Source organism: Pseudoliparis swirei, chromosome 12 (assembly GCF_029220125.1).
Source record: "Pseudoliparis swirei isolate HS2019 ecotype Mariana Trench chromosome 12, NWPU_hadal_v1, whole genome shotgun sequence".
Lineage (NCBI taxonomy): Eukaryota > Metazoa > Chordata > Actinopteri > Perciformes > Liparidae > Pseudoliparis > Pseudoliparis swirei.
The window spans coordinates 10,234,422-10,256,888 of record NC_079399.1 but is presented as its reverse complement, the minus strand read 5'-3'; the positions used below and the strand labels follow the sequence as shown (position 1 = coordinate 10,256,888).

Below are 22,467 nucleotides of genomic sequence, written 5' to 3'. Positions count from 1 at the left end.
TTTGAGGAGTGTGCAGCGAAACCTCAGCGGGGCTGGCCCAGTCTGAGCGTGTCTGCCCCTGTTCTCACCCGACCCACCCCCCCTCTTCATGTGAGGCTCCGAGCCATGGCAGGCAACACAGAGGCCCAGATGAGCACAAGCAGTTCTCCTCGTCTCTCTCATCTCCCCTCCCACTCCTCATGCTCCGGCTCCTCAGTGATGGCAGCAGCTGTTGTTTGTTCATTAACTTCTTTTAGGTAGCAGGCATACTCCGCAATGTTTCAAGGGTGTGCCCGCGCAACCGCACATGCTCACACACACTCTGCCGCGCGCACACAAACTCCAACACCTTGTTTTACTTTTAGCACACACCTCTCTCTCTCTCTCTCTCTCTCTCTCTCTCTCTCCCCTCCAATCTCGCTTTTTGCACACTCATTATCTGTGTTTATTCGTCTAATTAGAGCAATTGAATTTAGTTTGCTCTGAAGAGTCTCACTCATCTCGCGACATCACTCCTCAGATTGTAGCTTTTGTTTGATCAGTCGAGAAGTCCGAGGAAGAGAAGAGGCACAGACGAGTCAAACTACGGGGAGTGTATTTTTTCGTACGGGCTCAAAACGATTTCCTTCAGTACAAATCGAGGTGAAAAGGTAATGTCAGTCTCTCCAGGCCACACACTGTCCCTCTGATCTTCACGTCGCTCTCCCCACCTTCCCAGGTGAACTTGCGTAACCCTCTGGTAGACTTGCAAGTGCAAGTTCAAAGCTGTCACCATGACCTGTTTGGGTGCAATGTGCCCTGATTTCCACTCTGAGGTGTTTGGAAACAACAAAGATGGACGATGTCGGGTTTCTTATTCGTGGAACAGCATGAACTTTGTGAGGACAGGGAAGGAGTGAACTTCTCCTCATTGATTACTCAAAGGGTTGTGTAACTTCTGATGACGACGCATGTAACTTTAGAACAGATTTATGTCATGCCATCAGTCTTGGTGTGCTTGTACACAGAAAAGGCAAATCCTCTGTAATTGGCCCCGTCAACCAATGTGTGGCCCCTCCAGATCTCATGTACAGCCTGACCGTTTCTCCTCAAATTTGATTGTGTAAAGGCAGATTGTCACCGAAAATAAGTGGGTGGAATGAAATGAGTAGTTGTGGCTCATTTCATGATTTCATGTACAGCCATGAACATGTGTGCTTCTCCTCATATGAAAATGGGTGGCCATCCACTATAGAATATAAAGACAAGAGATATTGTAATAATGAACATCCAATTTCTTTCAAAGTGCCGTATGAAAATGGGTGGCCATCCACTATAGAATATAAAGACAAGAGATATTGTAATAATGAACATCCAATTTCTTTCAAAGTGCCGTAACATAGTAAAGCTGTTGTTGGTGTCGTATCCTGGTTCACGGCCATATCCAGGGGTTTAATAGTTCATGTCATTTTGAAAGAACGTCCTTTTTCTTTCAGACTATCTTTTTCAACTTTCTTTTTTAACCTTGAATGGCTACTGCGCTGTTTTGTTATAAAACCCCAAACATTCCTTTTCCTCAGGAGTTCAAATAATGACAAATGTCTGTGAAGAAACCCTTACAACAGATGACAGATGATATTGTTCCAGACTAGATGCATGTTGCATCACAGCTCGTCATCTGAATGAATTGGGTGTCGGATGAATGCATGCTGCCATACTGATCTGACATCTGGGATGTTTGTGTCTTCCCCTTGCTTGTCCTTGATAGACCCGGCACAACGGGACCAGAAAGAACGCATTCGATCAGCTGTGTGTGTTCTTGTTTGTGTTGGTGTGATGTCATTGAAGGGAATGATGGCTGCACACACTTGTATATATATATTCCATAACTTGAGCATGTTGAGATACTTTCTGTGTATATTGCTCCAAAACAACATCACATAAACATAGCACACTAAGATACAACTCTTCGAACAATTAAAAGATAATGTTCACATAAACCTATAGTGACACAGTATGACACTATTCCACTGTTACATTGACACCTGCTTGTTTTCAACTGCCATCCCTCACTGGGTTAAAACTGATTGGTTGTCAGATTAATGACGACCTGTCTCACCCTTTCTTTTGGCCCCTCGTGGCCCTTAATGATCTGCAATGGGCCACATCACTGACGTTTGGCCTCATCTTCTTGATTAGAGTATGTAGGCGGTTACAATGTTGGGGGTACCGAACTAATGTGAGGACTCATTCCAGCCCAGTGACCTCAGTTTGAGCCTCAGTGACGTGACAGAGTCCGTCTCATTAGTCTCAGGAACAAGTTGTGTACAATATGGAGTCAAGACTCAAGCTAATCACTGTGATGAATAATTGAGATCATTTAATGTTCATGTGAGGTGATAAAGCATCTCTACTGCACACAGAAATATTTAACGGCATGCATCTTTGAATAGATTTAATAACATCTGCGTCGGCCTGTATCTCAGTCTGACAAAAGGAGTTTATTATGATCTGTGAAGGAGTGCTGAGGCTTAATTATATTTACTAAATGTAACATATCTCAGTAATTGGCCAACCAGTATGACGGACAGCGTTGGAGATTCGTACTCAGACTTTTGAACACCATGGGCATTTCTTTTGTGCTTGTTGGTAGATTTTTTGTGTTGGGAGCTCATGAAATCTGCTGGAGACTGCCAGTGACAGCAGAGCCCTGAGACACCTGGTGTTGTTAGAAGACGCCTCTCAAACTCTAGTGAAAGTGTGCATGCTGCTGAAAAGTGAAACAAAAAAAAGTTATTTCAAGTGGTCCTGATTCCTCCTCTGGAGGGAGTAGTAGTACAGTCGGGTTTGGAGTAGAGCGTGTCATCCTGACTTCAAGGTTTACAATCGTAGAGCTGGATCTGATCCCCCGGAGAGAAACCTGATAAGGTCATAAAGACACAGAATATGACATGAACTGGAGTTATTCCCCCAATTTCTGTCTTTTGTAAAAGTCAATAGGGAACCACCAAGACCTGTGAGATGGGGAAAAACATAGGAAAAGATGATTTATTTAAGGATTATATTTTTATGGTGACACGAGAGAACATTGCTTTTGTAACCGATGAAAAGGAGACATGCATCTCTAGAGATGAAGAGCTTAGAGAGAAACCCCATTGGGAACACAGGACACACGCTCTCCTTTCAATTTTCTTATTCTCACCGTATACCCAGTGGAGTTAAAGTGTCTCAGTGTTTGTACAGAGGAAGCAAATTGAGCTCAGGTGTCCACGTCATGTACTAAAATGTTGCACTGTGCAAACCATCTTCAGAGCGGAGAGTACGCGAGTGACACTCATCAACACTTGTAATGGATTCTCAGGGGCAGACTGAACACGGAACTGAAGTCGTATACGTTTGAAGCAGTTTATACTAAGGTACAAAAGAAAAAACTATTCTTTTAAAAAATATATATATTTATTTTGATTTTACAAATCCACAAGACAGGACTTTAAGGATACAATACAAGGGGAAAGGAGGAATAAAAGGGTAAGGAACAACAAAAAACAGACCAAAAAATAGATACAAAATAATTCGAAAAACCACAGCAAATAACACATTCGCACACCACCAGTCTAACATAAGTACATATTTAAGGTTATATCATCAAATCAGGTCAGCATCGGTGTTTTTAATCTGGCAGGGCAAAGTCCATCCCGGAGGGGTCCACCATGTCGAAGACCGGTTTCCATATTTTGACAAATCTCTTGACATTGTCATGCAGGGTGTGGGTCAACTTTTCCAGAGGGAGAACTTCCAAAATCCCCTTGTACCAATCTTTCTTTAGAAATCCAAAGTTTAAGGATAGCCTTTTGTGCAATATGCAATCAGTTTAGCGTAAAAACTATTCTAAAGCTGATTGGTACACTGGATATTAGGGATTACAGACCATAACATGAGAAATTTCACACACTAGCAAATGGTTACGAGCTTGCGGTCAGAAGCGGCAGCATGCGGTGTCAACAAGTAGAGAGCGATACTTGAAGAGAGAAGCTGAGGGAGGAGGACACATGAAGACAGAACCTGAAACCAGAGTGTTGCTTGAATGATGGGTGAAGTTATGTATCTCAGCATGACAGAAAACACAGTGATGTAGACCGAGACGGCTTTCCTACAGTAAACACTCCAGGAAGTAATGAGCCAACCGCCAGCCAGTTGTTGTGGTTAGAGGGGGACCTGAGGAGGTCACTCGCCTTGCCTGAGCAATAAACTAACTGGGAAGGAGGAGAGTACAGTTGAGTTGAATGAAATACAGGTGCTGAGAAGAGAGGAGAGAGGGAGGGAAAGGGAAGAGCTGGAGTTAACAGAGGCAGGAGGAGAGAGACAAAGAGAAAAAAGCAGCCGTGAGCAGTTTATATGAGGGGTTCGGGTGGAGAAGCAGAGAGGTGGGAGGGGAGGAATGTAAAAGCTGTAAAACATATCATTGTTTTTTTCCTCAAAGTAACGTTAAAATAACAGTACAGTGGGCAGACCAAGCAACTGATGCCCCCAGCATTATATTATATATTATATTATCCAACTATTATCCAACAGGGTGTGTGATGTGTGTCAGGCAGAGTGTTTGTTTGGTGTTTCTCCTCTGAGTCTCTCCTCCTCCGTCTCTCTCTGACCGTTTTTTTACCTGGTCAAAAAAGTCTCCCTGAATACCTCTTCAGTGTCCTCTACAACTTCACATGTATTTAAAAAAGACAGTTTGTTTCTGTATTGCCTTTAACTGTGATTGTTGCTGTTCATGGTCAGTGCCTTTAACCTTCAGACCGCCAAGCATCCCCAATCGTTTGTTGTTATTTTTTTAAGTCTTTGATACAAACCCAGTTCCATCGACTATTTTCTTGTGTACAGCTATTCCCTAAAGTCCCTAGGAATGAGTGTTCATCGTAGCAGTTGGTGGTTGGAAACTTTCCTCCTCAGCTGCACTGCTGTGGTGAGTCCCACCCCGTGGATCGTCCCCGTGGGTCCGGACAGGAACTGTGTCTGTAGCATCTGGCACACACACCCCTGTGCCGTTTGATTTTCAGGTCATGGAAACGGGAATCATCTGACATGAAATCGCCGCTGCTTGTTCTCTCTCCGCTGTTGTGAGTGCTTGATTACATCGACATGGTACTTTTCACTAAACGGAGACTGAGGCAGAACGGAGGGGTGCACGGAAACGGTCCGATTGTTTTATCTCTTCACGCTCAAAGCTGAACCTTTAGCCGCAGGGTCTCTACGACTGGGTAACTCTTGCCCTCCAGAGAACAATGTGAGCTCAATGAAAGATCTCAGACTCGCCACAGCTCGTCTTTAACGTCAATTCAAAAGGCATTTGTAAACAACACGTGCAGAGCAGTGTCCAGACTTCAAGGTCTTCCTATTTTTATCGCGGAATGGTGCTTTTGTTTTTCCTCTTGTTTGTCGCTTGAAGGCAAAGATGCAGTGTACGTTGAGGGGCAAACGCAGGGCAGAATTAATAATGAATGAATACATTCTCCTCTTTTTAAACCCATATTGAGTTTATACAGGGTGGATATATGAAAGAGGATGTGTGGGTGGGGATGTTGATGAATATGAGAGTTCACAGGAAAGTGTATGAGTACCAGGTGGACTTTGGCGCTGTTATCAGACACGACAGTGGATTGTTTTTGTGTGTGTGTGTTTGTGTATGTGGGGGGGGCGGGCAGTGGAGGAACACGCCCTTTCCCACACTACCTGTTATGCATCCATCTGTTTTCTCTGGTCCCAAAACGAACCATTCAAATGATTGAAAAATAACCCAATAAGGTGAGGTCATCCTGTCATAGTTAAACGCTTCATCTTTCTTTCTCACTTTTTCTCCATTCCTGTTTTATTTCATTCATCTTTATTATATATCGATCTCCTTCAGTTTCTCTTGTTTCATGCCAGGCCAAATACCATTGCCGTTTCTTTTTATTTTATTTTCGTAAATTGACAGAACTAGTCATTTTCTTAATTTTCTTTCGACCCTCTGTGTGTTTGGGTTAAATTGAGATTGTGTGGCAAAATATATTGTTATTGATGTGTTGTAGCTTCTGTTTATCCTCTTCCAACTCTTAGTTATGATGCGTGATGGTTCATTTATTTTTGACGCTACCCAGTGGGAACAGCGCAGTTAGCTCGACAGTCTAATTGCTGCAGTCACATACACTTTCAAGGTCCCGTTCCCCCCCATCCAACGCAGCAGGTGGCCGCCTCCTATCGCCGCCCGCCGCGGAGACGGCAGAAGCAATCCCGTCAGCGAGACATTTTTATTGCTTCCTGCTCGCTGACGGACCACCTACCACGGTCAAGAGCTTCTGTTCCCATGAGCCACACCACTTCAAATAGTTTTGAGGACTGGGGAGAAAGGGGAAGACATGCCTTGCTGGAGTAAAGCAGTGATAAAAGGAAAGAGGCAATTGTCATCTTTGAACACGAGTGAAGAGCAGGCTGATAAGAGCTCAGCGGGCCTCTGCTTTTATAATCCAATCCATTCAGCAGATTTAAAATGCAGGGAGTGGAAATCTTTTTGCCTAAAAGGGTGTGTTATCCAGGAATTCATTATTTCCTGTCATTTTGGAGACCTCAGTTTGAGTTTTTAAACTGTTAAAAGTTTCAACACCTAAGATTATTATGAAATCTAACCTCGTTTTGATACTGTTTACGGCATTATTCCAGGAAAGGGCATTCAACGTATTTGCATTACTTCTCGGTTTGTGTTTGCAGTCCAGCATTGCTGATTGTGATTTTGTCTCCGTTATATCTTCCTATAGTGATTTACTTTCCCTTTTCCAACAGCCTCATCAGCGCTATATGAGCTTTATGAATGACGGAGTAAGTAGGATTGCTTTGTTGTGGTTTGTAAACACAGCAGTCGAAGTTGAACTCTTCTCCCCGGCTCAACGGCCCCCTGGCTGTGGTTCGGTTCGGGGTGCCCGCCAACCAGTGAGAACCAGCGCCACGTTCACTTTCATTTTAGAACGAGCTGTGTCTGCTCTGCTTTTTGCCTCGCTATTTGGACTTTTTGTTTCACGTCTTGCACGTAGCAAAATATGGATATGGAAATACAGGAAGAGGACGAGGTCTCTGCAGGTACAGACACCGCCACACACTCATGTGTGATTGAGAGAGAGATTACTTTACATTGTATTTTAGGAAACTCCTACATATTTAAGTTATTCTTGATACAAAATCAACACTTTCTACTGCTGCTAGTTTACATTCAAATCATTCATCTGGCGAAACCTTTAGGAATAAAACACTACACAGTCACAAGCAACACAATGTATTTGTCAGTGCTGGTCGGTCTCATGCACACTACCCCGAAGCCACTGTGGTCATCTCTTGTAAAGGATTAGTCTCCAAGAGCCTCTCAACCTCACCTCAGTCTTAAGGGCTCAAGTGTTTTGTAGACGCGCAAAAACACAGCAGAGCCAACAGAATCAATAGCTGATTATTGGGCAACAGTACACTGCGCTCCTAATCGATTTTAATTTCCCCATTCAGGAGTTACATATACATTTCAGGATGTCCTTTTTCACAATGATTACAAGGATGATTCGTGTTCCATTATTGGATCCCTGGAAAAAGTGATTTATGATGCGTGTGACCTTTGACTCCAGTTGTCTCCTGTAGTGGCAACTCTGTCAATCTCATGTGCACAATAAAGTGTGCAGACTCAGGGAAATGCTTTATTTTTTTAAGTTTGCGGTCAGCGTTGTGCCCATTTCCATCACACTCTACTCACTCTTGTTTAGATCTGTAGTTGTGTTGATGTACAAAACTTAAGATTTAGACAGTAAGTCCTTTATTTGAGTCATATGGACAGCCTTTGTCATTTATGTATTTATGTATGTTTGTGTATGTGAATGTATATATATATATATGTGTGTGTATATATGTGTATACATATGTGTAGTTTATGTATATATATATATATATATGTATGTACTGTGTATATATATATATATATATATATATATGTGTATGTATATATATATACAGTACATGTATATATGTGTGTGTGTGTCTCAGAATAGGTATGTCAGATGGTCCTTTCCACAGCATGTGGAAACATCATGCGGTTGAGGCACACACACTATTGATCACTATTTCCCTCCATTATTCTTCCTCCTACTGACCACTCAAACAGAGAGCTGCACTAACCTTGTGTTCAGGTTGTGACGACTGAAGCTACTATTCGCTCTGTAATCATGTTGAATAAAATAAAGGATTACATTCTTGAGTGTTGAAATTGAAGTGCCACTTAATTTTAAAGACCTGTGAAGTGTTGCAATAGAAGTGTGTATACACATTTGATTAAAGAGCACTAATGCCCCTATTACATACATGAAGAGCTTTTTCATTTAGACAAACCTGCTGTGATTTGAGCCACAGTTTAACGGGCTTGTTGTACCGCCAGAGCAGCAGCCAACTAGAACTGCTCCAGCTCCTCTGTCTGCCAGTGACACACACACACACACACACACACACACATCCACAAACTGTGTATACAAACACAGTCGGGGCCCTAATCTGCCCAGATGGGTGCTGCCCTCCTAACAGGAAGAGGAGTGTCAGTGATAACCTTGGGGCACAGGAAGTGATTTCATCGGATGTGGCCTATTTGTGAGAATTATAGTGGAATGCTGCCACTATATAGATTTCTGTCTGGCATTATACATTGTAGATGTAGGAAGTCTGGATTACACGGGATTGGATGAATCTCAAGTGATCCGACTGGGGAATAGCCTCCGCTGTGGCCGACAGGTCCTCTCGTCGGGCTCTGGGTGTATTTGTGTATCTGTGTTCATGCGGCCATATTTGTGTTTGTTCACTGTGGGAATAATGTGCTCTGTTTGCGGTCCTGCGGTATGGTTGCCCAACTTTATTTAGACAGTATGGCCTCTGCTCCCTCTTGACATAATTGGAGACAGCTACACTCTTCTCTTCCTGGCTTTCTGCTGTTGCTCTTTGACTCGTTTACATTTTCCCTTTTGGCGGTTATCTTTTTGAAAGCCAAAGGTAAGCTGCATCTGAGGCTGTTGTTCGTGTAAGTGGCCTTCCTTTTTCTATATTTATTTTTTACATAAAGGCATCACACTCAACCTGAACTATTTGTCCAATGTGTCTATTAACGGCATCAATAGGAATATTGATTTAGACAGCTTTAAAGGTTTGCTTTCTGTCAGATTCAAAGGCCACGACGTCTGAGTGAGTCACAGCCCTGATGCAGCAGCCACATCTGGGATGGAGATGACGCTTTTGACTGAGCTGACCTGTACAACATGTTACACTCAGATCTTTGTTCTTTCCCTCTGTTATCCTGATTTTACATAGTATAATTGGTTGAGTTTCCAATTAAATATCTCAACATTTTCTTTCCTCTTCTCCCCTTTCTTAGCTCCGATTCTTAGTGGCAATTAATTATCGGCCAATATACCTCAAATAAATCTCTTTCTCCCCGCCATCTTTTGATTTTCTCTCTGTCTCTCTCAACTCTTCATCACTCTCTCTTTCTTATCTCATGATTTCTTCACTGATGACTTTTACTATTTATTTCCCCCGGTATACGTGTTACTCCTCAGTTCTTGTCGTCGCTGCTTCTCGCTCCTCAATCAGTCCATTTTTTTACTCCTCTCCTGAGGGATTGGAACCGTTCCATTCTTACCCCTGTAATGGTCCTAATCCGTTTAGTTTAGTAATGTTACCCAGCGTTAACCCCACAGTCTCCTGCTTTAAGCTCCACATATGTGCGTGTTTGCAATCTTAATAAGTGGCTGTTTTTGTGAATGATAGAAGTTGCTTGCACGAAGTTCAAAACCTTTGGTAAGCCAAAAATGCCATCAAAGTGGTTGTTTCATCTCTTTTGTTCTACTTAATCTCAGTTTCCATTCATTGTTGAATTAGTTATGCTTGTCAAATGTGGCAATTCCCACAGGTAATTGCACATCCTTTGCTGAAAAGCCCTCAAATAGTATATATTTGTCTGCGTTGATTTAAAAAGCTGCTTAAGGGCCTCGAGTATGTCAATATTTTTAATCGGCTCAGCGCACTTCAAAGTCTTTCTCTTATGAATATGCAACATTGTATTGTGTCTTTTCTTTTTTTCTCACTCGACAGCCATCTGTCTGCGAGTCTTTGATGAACACCACATGTCTACCCTGCTGTTCAAGATGCCAACACACACTTAAACACAAAGACTTCCGCATACAGGTTTGATATATGGAATGCATTTTAAATGTAATACCTGCATCTCTATTGCATAGCCCTACAGAGGACAGCCCGTACACAAGCCTCTCCAAACATGTTATTCATCCACTTTGTTCTGTAGTAGGAATCGTAAGGCAGTCGTCTTCAGGCTGGTGGTTTTCAAATGATGGGACCTGAACTGTAACTGCTTTAGTAGTTCAGTAGTTCCTGGAGCTGTCAAAAAAAGGTGTTGAACATTGATTAAAATGCATGAAAAATGTCCTCTGTACAGAAGGTTAGGTCTGCCCTATCTTTTATTCTTTTTACAAAACAGCCAGATTGTCATCCCCCCTGAGACAGATGGGTAGAAGAGTTCACTGGTGGAGCTTTGTTCACTTGTTCCTCTGCCCTCACGTTCTTTCTCTTAACCCTCCCAGAGACACTTTTCTTTCTTTTTTTCCACTTGCACACACTTGACTTCTAACTTTTAGCCGTTCTTACATTGTAATCCTTTTGTAACCACTGCATTCCATATCAATTACATATACAGTTTACTCTAAACGTTCCTCTCTATATCATGCTCTCTGCCCATACACGCCTCAGGAAGTGGGTGGGTGTGTAGTGTGTTGAGTTAGTTTAGGAGAGAGAGAGAGAGAGAGCGAGAGAGGTAGGCAGAGGAGGGGGAAAGGGAGGATACTGATCAAAATAATACAGCTGTGTGAAAGAGTGGGGCCAGTGGGCAGAGAGAGCGAGAGCAACAGAAGAAGAGGAGAGAGGGATGTGGACATCAGCCTGAGAGCTTGTGACCCCCGAAAGGAACAAAAAGCCAAAGAAGAAACATAACTTTTTAAGGAAGTTTCCTCGTTCCGGAGGGGTTGAGAGCAAACAGGATAACCAACGAATCGACCTCTCCTCCCTCTCAAGAGGTAAAGAGAAGATAATCGGCTGGCGAGTCCGGCTACCAACACGGGATCGGGATGCCAAGTCTTGAGGCAGCTCCTTGCGAACACGTGGCTCCAGAAGAAGAAGGCATTCTTTGACTAACTGGCCCAGTCATGGAAGTGATTAACAGGGTGTGATAGAGTGAGGCCAGACCGGGGCTGGAGACCTGAGGGGTGGGTCGTGAGGCAGACACTAAGGTGACTGTCTCTTTGAGCCCGTTACTTTTTTCTCAGGAGAACGAGAAGGCAAACCATGTGCCTCTTTGTGCTGCTCCTCTTGAGGTGTGTAGAGTAGTGTGACTCGCAGGAATAGAGTGCCTTTTATCCAAGTAATTGAGAGAAAATCCCACAGCCCTGCTCTGGGTTGGACTGCCGGACATCTTGTAAACAGCTTTCTTCATGCCCAGAAGCAAAGTTGAAGGAGAGAGCCAGACCTGTCCTCGGCCATCGGGAGATCTTCATCAGCCGGCCCGGCCCTCAAGACACAAACCGGTATCCCTTTTGCAGACGTCCACCCAAGAGTTGTTGGATTTCTCTCCCAGTCGTAGTGCCCCGTTCCTGGCCAGAGGAAATCAGCTGTCAGCCTCCAGCCTCGACTTTGTCAAACCTCCAGTGGCACCAATCTTCCCGTTATTCCTAATTCCAGCTCTGAAGCATGACTGCAGGGTAGCTGTCACCCCAACTCTCAGCCCTGCTGCCTTTCCAAAGAGGATGCTACGAACATGTGGCGGGATTGGGCGAGCACACACACCGCTACGCATGCCCAGGTGCTGCCGAGGGGTGTGTGAATTGCCTATTTTGCGACTGCGACCCGGATTTGACCCTCTTGCTCTTGAATTCTTACCAACAGCCGGGTTTCTCTGTGGTTGGATTCAAGTTTGTTCGACCTTTGGATATAATATTGATCCAAGCCTTGAAGGTATCTGTTTTGACCAAAACCGCTGGAGGACTTACCAACCTGTGCTGACTCCTTGCCGACCTTCCACCTGTTTGAAAGGGGAGAACATGTAGACTCTGGAAGGAGCGGGAGGAGTCTGTGCACACGCTCCAATATGATTGGCTTGAACTTCAGCTTGCAGGAGATGCTCAGAAAGCTTGAACAGGTATATATTTACTGATCGTGGGATGCATTTCTGATGACAGCTTGATCTCAGTCTCACAGTAGCTTTTAAGTATTTAACACCATGAATACAAACACAGTCACCATTGATTCTCCATCTCCCCTTGTGTGTGTGGCTGTGGACCTAATGTAGTCTGCTTTATAAGGTCTCAACGGTCATTATTGCACTCATTACAATGGAATGATCTGTTCTAGTCTGCTTTGCTAGGTATTAGAGAACGCTACCGTGCAGAGAGAGAATTAGTATCGAATGAGACCCATAGCCTTGAATTAGGTCTAATTTGTCCAAGCAAACCTTTACAGTAAGTGTGTTTATTGAGGGCTAAAGACAAACATGGCTTTGCCCAGTCAGGGTCCTTGTTGTTGGTCAATGTGAATGACTTATTCTGGGCAAAATAATCATCAAAGGGTCATTTTGTTGGGGTGTAATTAACTTCAGCCACGGCTTAATTGTGTGTTTAAGGCTTTTTTTCTTCAGTATTACCTCAGTTACCGTAGGAGAGTCGGTCACATCTTATATGTGCTCCAACCAGCCCCCTGCCAACAAATCTTTATCACTCATTAAAGTGTGCACACGATTCAGAACCCATTAACCTTTCAATTTCCCTCCCTGAAGTAATGGTTCAGTTGATTCAGAAGCTGTCTGTTTGGAAAATGTACATGTGTGCTTTTTATGTTGTGCTGATATATCATGTTTCCACTGTCTTTAGTATCTTTACGATTAGCCTTAAATTATTGACGTGCATTTTAAATCCTTAGCCCGGACTGAATACGCCATATTGAGTACGTTTCTATTAATAACTCATAAATAAATCATAGAATGTCAACAGAGATTTTTTTGTAGCTGACACGGTGACCTGTGGCACACAAATGTCTTCTGTTCTGTGTGCGTGTGTTAAAGAGAAAGAGACAATAAGTGATCCATCACCACACTTAAAGCGCCCCAGGACACACACTGACGTACGTAAACCACTGGCTCAAAGTAGTCCTTCAGTGGGTGAAATGAAATTTAAAGGGAGCTTTGTAAATGAGAATATGTGCCTCTGTCTGCCCTCTGTGCATGTGAGAGTATCTGCTGGTCTGTGTGTAGCCAGTAGTACTTCTAGTGGAAGTAGAAGTGCAAAGAAAAACGAAAGGGAAGCACTTGGGTAATGACTTGAAACACGGCCAGCTGGCGAAGTGACAGAACGACTGTCTGTCACTCTGTCTGTCCTTCTGTCTTTCTTTTCCTATACATCTGGCGTTCTCTCCGTCTTTCTGACTGTCTCTTTCTCCTTCTGCTTGCTGTCTCTTCCTCTCTTCTATAACCTTTAAGAGGCATTTGATTTGTGTAAAATAAGCCAGCGGGTGATTATCCTTGCAGATCACAGCGGAGGCATTTGCTTCATCCTTTGTGAAACGGCTATTGGCATTCAGTGAGTTGCGGTGCGCTGCCACGGATGACTGTGGTAATTGATGGTTGTTTTGAGAGTAGTCTGGTTTTACTGTAGCTGGATTGTATTTTGCCCATTGTTTTGTTTTTACACCGTTTAGAGAGAAGCTGAGCGGTGTTCACACGGTCCACTGACTGTACCACATGTTGTTATGTGCACCGGACCTGCATCCACTCCGTCTCCAATGTGCTGCGCCATGTCCTCGATCCCTTTAAGGACGTTAAAATAGAGAATTCCCAGCGTCATATCAATACATGCACAGTAAAATGAGATGCAACGATAAAAATAAAGATATCGGTCCAATACTGACTCAAATTGCTGGATCTGGTACAGGTGATATGCCCATCTGTACCGGATACCATTATTTTCATGAATAATAATTCAGTGCATTTATATCTATCTATTTGTTACATGTTTTTTTACAAAGTTGGAAAGTAATGATGAAAAAGGAGCTTGATGTTGCCTTTCAAATAAAAGAAGGGTCACTTCCACAAAGCTTATTTTAATTAAACACAGGTATTGGATTGGTACTCGGTATCTATACTAAAACTCCAGACATCGCTTTCAGTATTGGAGTTGAAAAAGTCAGATCAGTGCATCCTAGGCTGCACTTTCCGAAAGGCTCAACACAAACATGATTCTCCAGCATTGCAGCTCCAGTTACTTACACCATACATCTCGTGTTGTCTCAGCCTTCATTTAATAGCCTTGAATCCCTTGCTGATGGGGATGTTTGTGTCTATATCGGTGTGATAATGGGGGGAAGAGGGGTTGGTTTCCACGTTATGTTGCCTCTAATATATGTTATCTCCATAAGTATATTGCTATGTGTGTGATTTGTCATTTTATCCAGGCACATTGGCAAACTAAACACTCTTAATAGCCTTTTAAAAACCTCTGTTGGTGATGTATATTCATTATCATATCGCAGAGGCTACGAGAAAACAGTGCAGAAATATGCATTTCATTTCCCTAGATACAGCAGTTTTACAGGAATTGTAAAATGAAAAGTTTGATGGATTTCAGTCATTTCCAATCTGTAATCCAACGACGAGATGGATACACAAGCAACAACTGCAGGAACTAAAGAGGGGTTGTTTCACACTCAATGAGCACAATATTTGTTATTACCATTCTATATGCTATATGTCTAATTACACTGCTCTTATCGACACTCCTTTCTTCACTTTTGCAAATCTGTCTCTGCTGCAGGCAGAGTAATGCTCATCCATATGATACAGCTGAAGTTCAAATGGGTTGATCTGAAGGGAGCCCCACTACCAAGAGAGAGAGGAGAAAATGGAGCAGTTTCACACATCTAAAAATAAAACATTTGACAGGATCCTCTTCTTGCGTCATCCCCTCCTGTGGTTCCACCCTCACACACAAACACTCACATACCCTTTGAGATGTGGTTGTGTAATAGTGCAGCCTTGTTAAGGACACTTGTATACATGGGAACATTGTACTTTGTCCCATCTTGCAGCCGCACACACACGCGATCACATTGTTTTGGAATAGCACTGCAACACACTATTGCAAACTGTATCCCAGCATAAAATTAACTAAGCTTGATTGGGTGAAGCCCTGGTTTAACCTAATGAAGCAATCACATGGAGGCCAACATTGCCTGGGGATTTGCTTGTGGTCCGGGTCGGCCTTGAAGTCAGTGAAAGGGTAGATGCTAAATATGTCAGAAAATACCTTGAGGACATTTCATAAAACTCTCCGCCCCCCGGATATGCTGTGTGCTCGCTGTGAACTTCCTCAAGCTGTTAAGATAAAATACAACGTTATTTTCGGTTCTTGAATACTGTTGAAGGCTGTTACAGCCGAGAATACTCTGATGTCCATCTTTTGGATGATTTTGTAATAAACTTGCCTGACTGATTGCTCTTGACTGTGAATTTTCTCAGAGACTTCAATTTCCCTCAATAAATGTTCACTTTTGACACTTCTTTCATTTGTCTGTGTATTTGCAGGACATCCAGGCTGAGATCGATGCCCACAATGACATCTACAAGAATGTGGAAGGGAACAAGTCGAAGATGGTCAAGGCTCTGGGCAGCTCGGATGAAGCTGTGTTCCTCCAACATCGACTGGATGACATGAACCAACGCTGGAGTGACCTGAAGGCCAAATCTGCCAACATCCGGTCAGTAAAACCTCATCGCATACTTGTGCTTGCTCCAGTGTTTGTAGTCAGGCAGCTCGGATTTCAGTGTTCTGCCCTCAACCCTGGGAAGAAGAAAATAGTCCAACAAACACTAACGTTCAACTCTTAACTTACACTTACCTCCGCATTTAACTAATAATACATCTCCCACCCTGTTGACTGGCGTATTCCCTACACTCCGCTCACATGTCTTGGATTCATGGAAAAGCACATGTGACATATTGCATGTTGTGGAATATTCAAATAGGTTGTTGTTTCCTGTCAGCTGTGCGGATACAGTAGCTGCTGTGCTCCACATGTCCGCCATGAAGCACATGGAGGAGATCCAAATGGACATCATAGCTGCCACAGTGGCGACGTAAACATCTGAGGACGGAGACAATGCCGTGTCAGCTGCAACCTCGGCATAAATATATACGGTTGGCGATGCAGAGGGTGAAGATGATGAAGGTGAAATTGAAGTTGACGGGGCCAGATGGAGATGGAGACAACGAGGAGGAGGGAAGATGGAGAGAAGCAGCAGAGGAGCACGACAAAGCTTCAGGGGCAAAGGGAAGGGGAAGGGTTAGAGAGGCTGAGGAGGGGAAAGAAACCAGAGGTGCAGGGGAAGATTCTTCCCTGGAAAGTTCTTGGGTCAAGGTCGAGCAGTGCAGACATAATTGCTGGACATGCTCCACAGAGGACAGGCGAGAGAGAAATGGACGGTGAGAGACGAGGTAGCAGGTTTGTTGATTGTATATAACCCATTATGCCTTAATTGCAGTACATGTGTAATTATGGCTAACTCAGCGAGCGGCAAAGGGAGGTCTCTGTACACAATGTTCAAAAACATTATGCCTAGAGCAGAGGAGGAAAACTAAAGTGCTTATCAACACATATTGCTTGCATGCTACCACCCACACAATTAGCGTCTAACTGTGTTCCCCTTTATGAATATAATCTCCCACTCGAGCGGTCAGGGATCAGGTTTTTACAGGCTTTTTGTAGTACAAAGGCTTTTTCATTGATTTCTTGTTGATTATATTTGCACAAGCTATAAACCCTTTTAAATAATCAGTTACCTGGTTCTCACTTTGAAGAAGGTCGAGCAAGAGCTCGTTATACAACAATGATTTTACACCGATTTTTAGCTCCATACCAGGTGAGCTGCGCTCTTTTCTTTATCTAATCAGTTTCTCAAAAATAAAAGAGTATGTGCCATTACTTCTGTATAAATGTATATGTCTGAACAAGACTGAGTTTAAAATGCACACAGGATAATAATAGAGTGAGCGGATTGTGTTTGTTGGCAGGGCCCACCTGGAGGCGAGTGCTGAGCGCTGGTCTCGTCTGCTGGGCCTCCTGGAGGAGCTGTGGAGATGGATCTGCATGAAGGATGAGGAGCTGGCCAAGCAGATGCCAATTGGAGGAGATGTGCCAACGCTGCTGCAACAGCAGAACCACTGCACGGTAGGCTCCGTCGCCACAGGCAACGCACCCGCCACTCTGTATGAGATTCATTATTCCTCGTCCCACTTTGTTTTCTCCAAGTTTCTTAAAGGTTTGAGTTTTTCACAGAAGATATATCATTTCTGCTATATAGGTTTTTAGCATGTTGTAACCATTCATTAAAAAACCCTACTTTAATGGGTAATAAGGAGTTTAACTCTTCTTGCCTCATCTGACCTTTCTTAAAGGCTCCTTGGTGCATACAGACTTACCTCAACTGAGCAGCTTTTATGAGGCAGAATACATAAACATACCTGAGTGGGTTTGCAGTGCCTTTAAGTCTTTAAGAATATAAATAACCATCAGGTTCATAACATTACTAGGACTTAATTATATTTGACTGCATCACTTAAATTGAATTACGCCTTCATTCATCTTAACCACCCTGTGCCGTCCTGCTTAATTGAGAATGACTTCCCAGACTAGACGAGGCAATACAACGCTGGATTAGTCTAATCTTGTCCTCTACCTCTACTCTGTAATGATCCGGCGCAAAGATGATAATCCAGGGAGCTGAACAGTATTTTATAGTGCCGGTGCAAGTGTTCATGTTCATTCAGTCACTGTATGTTGTCTACACAACTGGCACACCGTCCCCACTGAGACCACAAGAAGATCCTGTTACTGTAAAGCAGTGGCTGTAATCACCCCGACATCATTTACATGAGGCTGGTCAGCACGCTGACTGCAGTACACTTGGAAGAAGTACAGATTGCAGCAGTCGAGCAGATCCACAGCGGGATGTTTTACCTCTCCATGGTTAATAACCAGTGTTGTTCTGGTCACTCGGCAGTCGACATGCACAGCGCTCGTGTCAATGCAGAGTTCAAGACCAATATCAAAATCCCGACGACACGATAAGTGTTCTGTGTCATTCCTAGAAATATTGTTATTTGTCTCTCTTATGCCACACTATCATTTATTCTAACAAGATCAATATCTTTCTGTGCCGACCCATTCACACCGTTGTCTATACTGCTATTTGTCCTCCGTGTTCCCCACTGTATTGTTTATTGTAACCGCTGGTTTTTGTGATGGTGCATTGGAGTGTAATTGCCTTCCGATAGACGGCTCACCCTGTGGCCACCGTTAACTCCCAGTCTGCCGGCCGCTGCCGCTGTTGACGTCGCTCTTCACACCGTTCTCAACGCTATTATTTTCCTACTTTATGCCTTCGAGAGTTAATACACGTGCTGTTGTGAGTAGGCGAAGCGTCACAACCACACACGGACGGATCGACAGCCTCTCACCCTCTGGGACACACATCCATCACATGTGGGTATATCAGGGGTCTCCAAAGTTCGGCCCCTGGAACATTTCATATTCTAAAAATATCTTGAAAATAGCCCACACATGAAACCTGCACTTGAGTGTAGTGTAGTTCTTTTAGGGTCACTACTAGGTGGTCTACTGGCTTCAACAAGGCAGATTCTCCACAAAACAAAAGAAATCAAGGAAGTTTTTCCACAGATGACCAAATATGGCAGAACCAAAGAAACGAAAGATAGCAAGTGAGCCGGTGGCTCGAGGAATTTGAGAATTAATATGACTTTAAGGAGAGGATTCATCTATGATGCTTACACACTTACAAAACTGACGACACAACATTTCCATTTGTGTGCGTCTCCTGATAAGAGAGTATCTGCTTTAAGGACGTGTGCGGTGCTATTAGAGTTTGACTGACAATTCTAAGCGCAATTTCTACATTTTGATGTAACTAGATTTGACATCACATCCTCTTTATTTCATTTTGGTCGCTTCTATACTAGTCAAAACTAATAAAGCAATTTTGCACACAGAAACACTATCAGTTTTGCAAAAAGCTGAAATAAGATATGTCCTTTATCGGAAGGAGGGAAATCAATCACTCTTCGATACTAATAAATGGAAGGGGAAGAACATGTAATAAGGGAAATAAGAAAAGATTTGACATTTAAAAGTCTAGAAACCTGAAGAATATTAATCCTCATCCTCACCCCCAACAAAGAAATGGGGCACTAAGGCTTCAACATCAGAAAAATGTAATTTTTTACACCCTTTAATTTCAAAGACCAAACATTGACAGATAACGTAGCGATTATAGAGACAGAGTGGGGCTCTTTGCATGGGCAGACAATCAATTTCTTGGTGGATATAATGCCTGCTAAGTGTATACTTTAAATGAATTAATGGAGAATCATCATTCAAGAGCTGAACTGATTATGTAAAAGAGTAGTCCTTTACAAAAGAATGGCTAAAATCTTATATTATTAAACTACGCTGTTCTAGGAAAATCCCACACCATGTCAATATAATGTATTCAGGGAGAAAAAATACAATAATATTGCTCCCATTATATATTCAGCCTGAGAAGAAAAGATGTATGAATTTAAAAGGAACATGTTCATGCTTAGGGTTATGGGAAGAAAGAGCGATACTCCTGCCAGACCTAGAATAAAGGACTTCAGTTCTGTCTATGTTTTGAGCCACGAGGCAAACAAATGCCCAGGTTAATCAAAACGAGGTCTGAGATGTCGCTCTGTATCTTGTTCTCAGAAACTGACAGAAAACAGAGACAGGCCTCAACCCAGCAGATCAGTGTAGGTCCATTAAATAAGGAATCGGACTGCGAGCACATAATAACTGCAGGAGAATACAATCTTCCTGCATCTCTACTTTCACCTCCCTTTTCTCATTGCCCTCTCTCAGCTCGGCTAACTCGTTTTCTCCTCCGTGGTGTCCGTCCTGCAGTTGCTCTCCCTTTCCATTGTATCCCCTTTCTTTACAGTATTTCTCTCACTCTGTCCTCTCTCTCCGTTTCCTTGTTCGTCTCCAGCTTTGAGAGCGCTGGAATAGGAAATAATGGAACGGGGGAGTTGAAGGCTCGCTTTTTATTTTGACTATATTCTTACTAGATTGGCCTGGGGGTCTCGCCGACCCTGAAAGGGATGAGGGGGCTGAGCAGCACAAAGAGCTGGGCCTTTGAACATGTCATGCTCTATTACTTGCTTACACCGGCACACACACATGTATGCTATACCCCTGCGCTCACACTTCACTCAGTGATACAAGGCTACTCGGTCAGTGCGATGGGGGGAAAGTGCATGGCTATATGGGAATAGGTATCTATAGGTACGGAGGGCTAAGTGGAAAAACCTGTCTGTTTCCACTCTTTCTTTCTGGGAGACTTAAATAAATATGAAGGGAAGGCTGAGCCACTCAGCCCAACAGAGAGCAACTGATATTGCTGTTATTAAGGAATCAGAGGGGAGAAAAACACGAGAGAGCGGTTGTCCGAACCGTTGAAGGGAGTGATGGACAGACAGAGGAGGAAAGGGGTTTATGTGTGGAAGAAAAAAAGTTATTAGAGGTAGAAACATGGGGCACTTGCTCCTGTCTATTTTCAGGATATTCAGTTTCTAACACAACATTGCATTAGATTCTGCCTGGAAGCCTTTCTGTTTATTTGGCAACTCGGAGGAGGAATTTACAACGTGTGTGTGAGACAGAGAGAGAGGTAAAGGCGTTGTCCTGTCTTACTTCATAGACTTTGTGCTTCTTACTCTGTATTGATTTGTGTCTGTGTTTTTCTTTGCTAAAATGGCCATAATTGCCTTTATTAATTGCACATTCAATTATCCAATAAAAAGCCTCTGTCAGCATCCAGCTGATTAAACTCATCAATCTCTCTCTTAAATGAACAGCTTTAAGAAACGGGAACAAGGCACCGAGGGCTTGTGGGTATTTTCGACAACTCTGATCGTGCAGCAACAGTCGGCTTCTTGTCTATATTGTTAGGACAATTAAGTCTTTTAAAATGCTTCTCCAAATGTTTCAGAGGGAATAACTAAGCAAACAATTTAATTGTATTTAACTTGGTTTCTTTAACAGTCTCTTAATATGCATAATATGCTTAAGCAGGGCACCATTACGCATTTGAAAGTGAGGAGGGTCTAATACTCCGCTAGAGAACCTATTTTAATCATTGTGCCAGCGTGATTGATGAGCATCATTTGTACCTGAACAGAGACGTGGTAAATGAGAATGGAAATGGAATGAATTAAAGTGCCGGCCTGGACCCTTATCTCTCAGGACAGGACGGCTATTTATAAATACTCAATTGCCTTATTTTGAGTAACTTTTTATTGTTTCTTCTTTGCATTGTGATGGCAGACTTGTGTCCTGAAGGTGCGTCTCCCTGCTCAGCAGCACAAACCATCAACGCTGCTATGATCAATATATTTGTCTTAACGGCTAAAAGCAATACATGTATGTGAATGCGGTCGCTCACTGTAAAAAAAACACAGATATTTATCACCTGAATCTGAAGTTCCTTTTACCTCAACGGGGCATTTTCGTGTCTTTCAGCTCGTTGTTTTGGTGGCGCTGCCCCGCAGCGTGGCTGTTTTGATTAATTCTCACTCCTCTCATCAGCCTCATCTACAGCTACAGTGTGCGGCTCTTTTAGCAAATGCATTTTCAAAACCAATTCCACCACACCTGTCCAGCATGGCAGACATAACTCACAGTGAAGCAACTAAAAAGAAAGATAAGTCATACCTAGAAACAGAGTATAGACAGGGCTGTTCCTCCACTGCCCTTAAATCACTAACACACCAGTACATTTAGGCCATAGACAACATGTGAAACAACAAGTCAACAAAGACATTCATTAATCACTGTGACGACAAATTACAAAAATATGTCATGTTTTCATGTTAAGAATTTGCATTGGGAATTGAATATAATACTTGTTGCCAGAAGCAACAGACGCTGTATCTTCGTTTGAATAAATTCCTTCGAAAGATCATTAAAGTGGCAGCAACGTTGTCAAATAAACATATCACTGAATTCTGTTGTGAATTGAAATCGGGTCAGACTACAAGTTTTGCCTTCACTAAAAAATACATTAAAAAAAAAACTCTTTACATTTATTTTTATTAAGAATTTCTTGAACATTTTGTATTTCTTCGAAGGCTCCTTGAGCCTCAGTCGCTTCCTGTTCTGATATTCACATCTGGGATATTGTAGTGTTCCTTTCCGGAGGCTTATTTTCCTCCTGAAGATTAGGGGTGCGGCAATATTGCGGCGAGGCTGAGCTTGCAGGGTTTTGAGAGCGGAAAAGAGGGATGTTTGGCACAGCTCGGAAAGTAGCGGCGTTGC

At 43.0% G+C, this 22,467-nt stretch overlaps 1 protein-coding gene across 5 annotated transcripts in view; it reads left to right on the top strand.

The window, feature by feature from the left end:
• utrn (utrophin) overlaps window positions 1-22,467 on the top strand; it is a 166,980-nt gene that overhangs the window by 86,666 nt on the left and 57,847 nt on the right. For all 5 annotated transcript variants that reach the window (XM_056428728.1, XM_056428725.1, XM_056428726.1 and 2 more), the window contains 2 exons: window positions 15,644-15,816; window positions 17,130-17,286. In XM_056428728.1, coding sequence (XP_056284703.1) covers window positions 15,644-15,816; window positions 17,130-17,286 — 330 coding nt within the window. The remainder of the gene's footprint in view (window positions 1-15,643; window positions 15,817-17,129; window positions 17,287-22,467) is intronic.